Here is a 9,261-nt window from a genome sequence, read left to right as displayed (position 1 = left end):
ACTCTTAAAAATTCATGTCTTATTGCATCCCGTGTTGAGAAAGACCGACAAAAACCAGGTACGAAGCGTCGATTTTTGTTGTTTTTTTATCAGTTTTACTTGTAAGAAGTGTTCGTTTTTGACGGTTTTTGTCGGTTTCTTGTTATCGACTAAATTTGGCTCATGAACAGACCCTGACTCGACCCATGAAAAGACCGTGTTCGACTACACTGGCTTTGAAAAGACTTAGATGGAACCATGAAAAGACATTATAAAGTCTTTTCATAAGTCAAGGTCTAAACCTGGGTTGTGCTGAATAATTTCTCAAAAATTGAACAGCAAATCCAAAATTGAACTCAAAAATGAACTGCAAATCCTTGAAAGCAGACGCAAATGGTTTTTTGATGTAAAAGATTTAATATCCTTTCCGAAATTCCTATTTGACCATATACTTTTGGCATAGTATAATCGAGTTTTTCCATTGATAGATGATAGATCCGTACTTTTAGCCATCACAAGGTTATTGATTAAAATCAATTGATCTTTCGTGACGTTCACTTAGAAAACATCATCAATGGTCAAACGTTATGGTACAAACATTTAAACGACTTTGCTCAGTATGAGGTTCTGTTGACATAAGAATTCTGATCTATTCTGTTGATCTGAATTTTCTAAGTTACTCTCGCCTGTAAAATTCAAACCTAACAAGATATTATATATTATGGCTTTCAACTGTAACACTTTCACCTGTACCAATTTAACAGTTGATATTATTCGCTTATTTTGTTCAGCTTATGATTCCAAGATTTCACGCACGGACGCCGATTTATTCCACGTTCTTATTGCACAATTTGCGGTGAACAGCAACAGAATTGATGCCCGAAATTGTCACATTTCAGTTTACCTCACAGATGGGATTTTGAAAATACAATCTGGGAAACAAAAAACCAAGATTTCAGCTTTTTGGTCGCCAGTGAGTGGGCCAAAAGTTACAGTATCGAGAAACGTTCCAATATCTGGCTATTTTTCGACTTACTTGACAAGGAATTTTCGTATTCGTGAATGGTTTCGCTTAGTAGCGGTGTTGGCGCTAGTATTTTTGTACGTGTGGACAGTTTTGAGATGCATGAAATCTCTTAGCTTGCAACTTAACATATCGGGGCTGTTCAGTGTTGCGTAAACAAATTATTGAATCTCGGTTCTCAGAATTGAAAAAGTTTGCCTGATCAGTAAAAAGTGAATTGAAGAATTTATAAAAAATAGAAGAGTTGTGGTTATTTCAAATAACTCAGCTATTTTACATTGCAGATTATGAAATTAAATTAAACTATTGCACTATTAAATCATTGATAAATTGCACCATTATGTGATATGTAAAGCAAATTTAAGCATCGAATTGTGAAATTGTTGTATTTACTATATTTACATTGATTAAATTGAAATTCATTGTTATGAACAGCGGCGTTGTATGAATTAACATTTTGGAGTCGTCGTCTAAATTTTATATCAGCATTTATTGTAGAGGCAATTTTTTATCACACGGTGTTTGTTTAACGGCATATGTCATAATCGGTATCGAAACACGAGGCGAATCGACAGTTAGAGAGCTCAACAGACCCCACAAACCTACAAGAGCTCTCAAAAACTCCGGCAACTGCGCAACAACCATCTTCCAGTCGACAGTAACCTCCCCAGGAACAATTAGTTCCAAAGACACATTTCTTGGCAAACACGCACATTTGGCCAAACATGCAATCGGAACCGAACTTTGATAAGGCGCCGAACCGCGCGTTGGATCCGAAAGAGCAGAATTCGCCAAAGGTGCAACCCCCGCCGAAGCTGCAATTTTGCCCAAATGCGCTGTAGGGTTCAAAGACACTTTTGGGAGCGAACGTAACTCCATCACCACATTCAAACTTAACCGGGAACTTGGCTTTTGGGTAGAATTTTGGTTGGTTTTCGTAAAACATTTCACGATTGTCGGATAAGATGCTGATATTCGAAATGGTGGAATTGTTGTCAAAATTTAGGTTGGCGCCTTTCAATTCCTGAGAGTGATCCAGATTTTGAAGCCAGATGGAAGCTGGACGGAATCCAGGTGTCAAATGTTGGAAACTGATATTTGCATCGTTAGTGTTCATTGAAAGGCCAGAATCATTCGGTTTCTTTGATTCTTTCAGGTCAAACGTAAAGCAGTTGGTTTGCAGAAGTGTTGGGCTTCCGCAAATAGTTTGTTGTTCACTAAGTGTAGTGTTGTTGAAATATTGGCGGCTATCGGGGTAAGAGGTCGATTCTAGCAAGGAATCCAGACCCTGCATTGCTTCAAAAGGGCTTTCGTTGTGCTCGGTCGAAGTTGACCCTTTCAATTGCCGGATGCCTTGATCGTCTAAAATAAAATCAATACTTATATCGAGGGGTATCAAATCAATAGTTTCTATTCTGGAATCGGACCATCATTGAGCGCAGAGATTTCTATCATTTAACTCAAAATCTCTTGCATTACTCTTCAGAAATCGTTTACTTTTCTGAGAAAAACTAATTCTTTTACTTCAGTCTAGTGAACTACGAAAATACATGGTTAAAATTTGCAGTGTGCTAAACTTTGAAATAGAAAATAGGAAATTAAATTTGATGGAAAATACCCCAAAATTGGGATTGCCAAAACTCACCCATAGCTCCAAGCATGCAATTATTGACCAGTCCGGGCATCCCAAGCTGATCGTCCATAATTTGCCCATTTAATTTCAACACAGGCTTCGATTGCTGTTTCCACGGATCCGCATGATCAAATGGATTGGTAATATCGGGGAAGAAGAACTTGTTTTCAACCCCTCCGGCAGCTACTGGCATGATCTTCTTGGCATCGGGTTTGGGGGTGCTGGTCGTTACGTTTTGTGGTTTGAATGAGGTAGTCAGTCTATACATTGTTGCAGAGGATTTGATTACAAGGATAGGAATTTGTTTTCAATCAATTACTTTGTGTGTATATCAATAAATCTATACAGTCGTACAGTGAGCACGTTTCGTTAATATTACCTAGATAAGTCCTTGGATATTTTAAGTCAAATTGACTGAGTCCGATGTAAAATGTTCAAGGCTATTTATTTATCAAGGCTTATTTATGTGTAAAAAGCTTGGCTTTTTAATGTATACAGCAAAAAACTATTTCGCAATGTGAAACTTCAAAGCAAAATGAAAAAATGAATGATTTCGAAATCTTTCATAGTATACTATACAATACCAAATAGTTGCTCACTGTACGCGCCGGAACAAAATTGTTTCGGTCAGGAAAGTTCAAAGCAAAAGTGACCTTGGATTGTTGAAAAAGCTTGAACTTTGATAACAAGGCTGAATTTGAGCAGTTAAATGTTGCGGAATGATCTCCAATTGTTTCGATTCCAAGGCCTGAAAAAGCGCAAGGTCACTTGATCAATCACTGGTGGTTTGCGCATAGTGACCTTGAGTTGATGCGTAAAATCGTGCAGCTATAACAAGGTCAAGAGATGAACTCATGAACAAAAACGTTCAGATATTACAAGGTCGAGGTGTGAACCGATCTAATTGACCTCTTTTGACCATGAAGACTCGCATGCATGACGTCATTTTTCAGACAAACATAAAATTTCGCGTATGTATTGTTGTTGATATGGCAATTTGCTTATATTTTCTGTTACAATGAAGTTATTTCAGAGGATATATTACATATTTGAGTTCTTGAAACAACTATAATTAATGTGATCGTCTTTTAAGATATAATCTGTGGAAAAGTCTGGAATGATGTGGCGATTGAATCAGTACATATTTTCTAAAACCCTTTTTTATCCCTTTTCGTTCTGAAATTTTATTTGGATAATTGCTTGTGTGAATGGATTAATCTAACCCTCTTTCATGACAGAATATCTCTTTCTGTAAACGGTTTTCGTCTGTATTCACTTTTTCCTTAAAATTCAAAGCCAGTTTCTGTTATTGATCCATATTTAACCATTCCTGGGAAGATTTTGACGTGTTTATTATTAATCTTTATAAGCGCCGCAAGTATTTGAGTGGGCGTTTATGTAACTTGATAAAAAGTCCTGACATGAGTGGGTTTGAGCACGCCGTACTCCAGGTGACGAGAGTTCGATTAAGGTCTACGTAATAGGATAAAAAGGGGCGCAGATGGGAAGGGACTCTTAGACAGTTCAACTTATCCTTCAACTCGTTGCATTTTCCATTACTTGATCTAAACAGCTTTTTCTGCGAGTTTTGTATATAATCGTACATATCACTGCTCTTCGCGACATATTAAATAGACGGAAATAAAAAAAGAAGCCTAATAGCTAAATCATTACAAAAATGTCCCTCGAATCACTAACTGCGTGTCTTCGAAATTTAATAGCTGATTATCGCTAACTCAAATCTTTTCCTAATTAATTGATAATGAAATTCACAAAATCAAAAAGTTCATTCCCAAAATATTCAATATTTTTGGGAATGAAATTCCCCAAAATAATGAAATTCCCAAAAGGTCAAATGATCCTGTTCATGTGGAAAAAAAGACAAAATTTTAGTACGTTCAAATTGGGTCTAATTTTAAGACAAGATTGGTATTTAGTAGTTTATGTCAATAATCCGAAAAACAATGCAAACCTCAGCCTTCGCTTGTAGCAGTTTATACAATGTGCGGCACTGCGACAAGTGCCAGCTCCATTGATGGGTTTTAAGAAAAGGGGAGTTTTTTAAGCCAGTTTTTATGAGCAGCTGTGTACAAAGAATGTTATTCGACAATTTATTTATTCGTAAATTTTCGACAATTTAGAAACGCTTTGCTGTCTTGTTTTGAGCAGCAAACAAGATCACTTTGATGTTTAGTTGTACACAAACTGACTCACTCTTTGAATGTCTTTATCCCTGGAATTTTTGCTTGTAACCACGTTCCATACTGGTCCCCAGCCCGGATCAGCGGGAGGAGGGCAACATGTTCAAACTAATGTAAAATTTCAGCTGTTTGTTAGTTCAACTTGACAATTTTTTCGACAACAACTTAATTACTTTTCTTTTTGCGCTCAAAACGCGTTTGAACTCAATCTCGCTTGCGTTAAAAAAATAAAACGGTGCCAAATACCTCGTACATTAAAAGAAAGACACACATTTTATGATGTCAAATGTCGGAAAGGGTTTGAAGGTTTTTGACTAGGAAAAATTATGATACCGAAGAACTTTTCGATTAGAAGGCAAAGTTTTGTCGACTTTAAGAAGTCTAATTTTAATTTAAAATTCGGAAAAACTAACAAACATAGCTACGGCCTTCGCATTTATTGGAATTTTTGTTAAAAATCTTAAGCGCAAAAAACTAGTGTAGCAACCGCTGATGTCAGCAAAGCTTTGATTTTCATTAAGTTAGTATGTTCAAGCGAACTAATCGCTGTAGAAGTATGTTTGCTCCAAAAAGATGATTGACAAAAAATTATATAATATAATTTAGTTTTTTAGAATCATTTTAAGTTGCACAGACAATAGGTTACTCAAATATTTCCAGCTGAGTCTCCTAGATTGAAAAACTTACTGTAATCGATCAAAGGAAGTTGCTTCAAGCTGTTAATTGAAGTTGAAAAAAATTGCTCGACAAAAAATTTATCCACAAGCTAAATTAGCACTTGCTAAGCAGCTACCTGCAAGACCTTTTTAGATGATCTTGTAAAAATCTATGTAGTTTTTCATTAATACGGTCAGAAATTTAGAGGTCTTTATGTATGGGTCAAAAATTTTTTGAAATAGAAGACGTGCTTGTTTTTGTAAAACATGCTAATACGAATGCTAATGATTTGTTTTTTTTTAAAAAAACTTTTTTTCAATACGACTTTTGAGATGAAAAAAACATGGAAGTATGAGAGTTTTGATTTATGTTCCTTCGACTAAAAATTAAAATCAATATTTTTTTCTGAATGAAATCTAATTACTTGTTTTTATCTCTAACTCAATTGATTCTGGAATATTTGTCGTGTGATCAAAAAAAATCTAGGCAATTTTAATCTTCTGAGATTGATTTTTTTTTGGCAAATGAAATCTTATAAATTAATAATCTGGTATTCCCTATTATTCTTTTATAATATCTTATACTACACTTATCAAAACTTTTAAGATCTTATAAGAAAATAGCAGAATTTGTAAGAACATCGTATATGAACTCATTTTTTCATTTTAAAATATTACCCAATATGGTCAACACCAGAGATCTACATTTTTAAGGATTGACATTTTTATGGACGCAAAAATATGTAATTTGCATCTAACGTAATCAAAGGGCCTGTATATTCAAATTTCTAATACCATAACTGATATCTTTTTGTGAGATGCCAATGATGGTAATGTCAACCGTGACATAAGTTTGACAAAATTTTCTCGAAGAAATGTGTAATCTATATCAAAATTTTGTTCCGACCCCACTTGTGGGGGAGGAACTATATACTCAAATGGGTTTTTTTTGTTCAGTTAATTTTGGCTGATCGGTATATTCATCGTAGAGAAATGCGAGTGGTATCACTAAAAAGCTCGTCCAGCATAGAATTTGAAATTAAAAAGATTTTTGTGAATTTCAGTTTTTTTCGAGGAGTTATCGGGGATTGAAGTTTTGTGTTAACACGTGATATTTGGCATGATTTCGTTCAATTTTAGTGTAATTTTTCTTCAAGTTATGATCTTTTCTATAAAAAAATTATTTCAAAATTACATTTCAGAGAGAATTGACAATTTCATATTCCCAGAGAGAATATGAAAATTTCAATTAATTTACATGCAATATATTTGTATCCTGATCTAGCCTGCGAATTATTACAAAGTCTGAAGGTTAAAAAAATTTAAGAATTTGAAAGAACTTTCACTTCATTTAGGTTTCTCAATCAAGCCATACTAGAGCATTATAATGAAGCGCGTGGGAGTAAAACTCTATTTGCCAAGAATTTGCTAGTTATAATTAAAAATTATCGGAGCCATAATTAAAATGATATGACAGAGTTTGGTAAGAACGAGATTTCAGTAAAACTTTTATCTTGCCAGATTCTGATAAAATTCAAAGTTTTTTTCAAATGAGCTGTACTTCAATTGGTTGATAATATCTAAACAGTTTATTTCAGTTTTAAGAAATTTTTTGCAATATAATTGCATTATTGATTAAATAAAAGAGTGCAGAAATCTTCGCAGTGCTTGAAAAAAATTTGTTTGAAATGATGGTTTACGAATTTAATTTTTTTTTGAAAAAACTTCATCTGTTTATATTGCTCGTGTACGCTTTTTCATTTCCAAAGATGCTTTTTGTTTTTAAGCCAACCACGAGCGAGGTTTTTCTGGCTGGTTATTTTTGCGTAATTGTTCCGACCCCACTCGTGGGGGGAGGGGGATAGGAACTATATACTCAAATGGGTTTTTTTTGTTCAGACAATTTTGGCCGATCGATATATTCATCGTAGAAAAATGCGAACGGTATCACTAAATTGCTCGTCAAGTGTAGAATTTGAATTTTTTTTTTCAGTTTCGTTTTTTTTTTCGAGGATTGAAATTTTGTGTGAACACGGGATATTTGGCATGATTTCGTTCACTTTTAGTGTAATTTTTCTTCAAATTAAGATCTTTTCTATAAAAATTTCAAATCAAAATTACACTTCACGCCCCAAGGTGAATCAATTTTGTATTCCTAATACACGAAAGGTGATAAAAAAAAGACTAGTTTTGGTCTCATAGGGAAGTTTACTTTAAAAAAAAGATCGAATTCTATTTGAGAGCTGTTCCGTGTAGAAAACTTCGTATTTTTTAAGGTCACCTTTTTTTCATATCGCGGACTGGTTAAAGATAAACGTGAATTACAATGAAATGAAGCCTGATGGACAAAAAATCGTTTTCAAGGAATCGCACAAGTTTTTTTGGCTTCGACTCAGAGTTTTTGTATTTTTAATGAAATTTTAATGTTCTTTTTGAGGTGTTACTGATTTTTTGGAGCTCAATGGCATAGACTCGTTGACTAAAAGTTCAATAGGTTTCGTAATGAGCTTTAGTGAAGTTATAAATGCTTTGTTTGGACTGCTAATGGCTGTTGAAACTTTTTATATAATTATTTTCGAATTTTTTTGAAGATTAACTGTTCATAAACTTATTTTTGTAAACTGTAGGTCAGTCTCAGTACTGACAAGACCCCCTTCTTTTTAACTGCAACCAAAATTCAAAATTAATTTGTTTAGCGGTTTTATCTTCCAGCTATTGGTTTTATGACTGCGATGCCACAAGATTTCAAAAACAATTTTCAAATTTTTGGATTTTTTTGTATTTTTGATTCCTGTTGATAAGTTATCACATTATCCTAATATCGACAGCTCCAATTGGTTTACAGAAGACTTTAAATGGAGAATAGATAAAATTTTCAGATAAATGTTTACGGATTAAATGGCTTTCTTCTTGCAATTTTCTAGTGAATTTTTGGTTTTTGCATTTAATTTTGTACTGATAGTCATAAGACTTATTGCGATATCTTATTAATTACCCATGCATCGCACACATCTCTGGCTTTCTATCAAGTGGTGTTACGTATTTGTTTTACTTCTGTTGAAAGCTTTTGAACTTAATGTCTGTTAAGACTTTAAAATGTTAAGATGCCACAAGATTTCAAAATAAATTTTTGGATTTTTTTGTATTTTTGGTTGCTGTTGAAACTTATCACATTGTCACATTATCACATTATCACAATATCACATTATCACATCAAGATTGATAGCTTCCACTGACTTCGAGAAGACGTTCAAGGGAGCTTAGATGAAATTTTCAGATAAAGGTTATATTTTAAATCGCTTCGACTCTTTCTTCTCGCACTTTTCTAATGTTTTTGTTTTCATAGCCATACGACTTATTGTGATATCTGATTGATAACCCATGCAAGACAAACTCCGTTGTCTTGCTATCAAGTCATAACTGAGCGTAATTATTGACTTCTGTTGAAAGCTATTGAATTTATTGCCTGTTAAAACTTCAAAAATAATTTTTCCAAAAAAATTTCTTGACATTAACCAATCGTAAACTTATCGTCGTGAACTGTACGAACAGCTCAGTAATTACCGGGATTTTGTTTTTCATCTTCAACAGAAAATAATCTAGTTTGCGGCTTTATCTTCAAACTATTATTTGATGAGTTGGATGCACGAGTTTTCATAACATTTTTGGATATTTGGAAAGCTTTTGGATTTGTTTTTGGTTCCTCTGAAATCTCTTCACATTATCCTAATATTGATAGTTCCCAATGACTTAGAGAAAACTTTTAAT

The 9,261-nt window shown here is 33.9% G+C and overlaps 1 protein-coding gene across 3 annotated transcripts; it reads right to left on the bottom strand.

Annotated features, from left to right (window-relative positions):
* Positions 1-1,202: 1,202 nt before the first annotated feature.
* LOC142344217 (uncharacterized) lies at positions 1,203-3,433 on the bottom strand. Of its 3 annotated transcripts, none has more exons than XM_075395765.1 (3): positions 3,236-3,433; positions 2,649-2,976; positions 1,203-2,365 (listed from the first exon to the last, which is right to left on the bottom strand). In XM_075395765.1, exons 2-3 carry the CDS (start codon positions 2,902-2,904, stop codon positions 1,530-1,532), a joined length of 1,092 nt encoding a protein of 363 aa, XP_075251880.1. In that variant the 5' UTR covers positions 2,905-2,976; positions 3,236-3,433; the 3' UTR covers positions 1,203-1,529. The 3 variants fall into 3 exon arrangements, with proteins under 3 accessions (XP_075251880.1, XP_075251882.1, XP_075251881.1); XM_075395767.1 differs by having other exon boundaries at positions 3,290-3,433; XM_075395766.1 differs by lacking the exon at positions 3,236-3,433 and having other exon boundaries at positions 2,649-3,144.
* Positions 3,434-9,261: the final 5,828 nt, after the last annotated feature.

The sequence above is a fragment of the Convolutriloba macropyga genome, chromosome 8 (genome assembly GCF_964194025.1).
Source record: "Convolutriloba macropyga chromosome 8, txConMacr16.3, whole genome shotgun sequence".
Taxonomy (NCBI): Eukaryota; Metazoa; Xenacoelomorpha; order Acoela; family Convolutidae; genus Convolutriloba; species Convolutriloba macropyga.
This window is presented reverse-complemented; position numbering and strand designations above follow the sequence as displayed.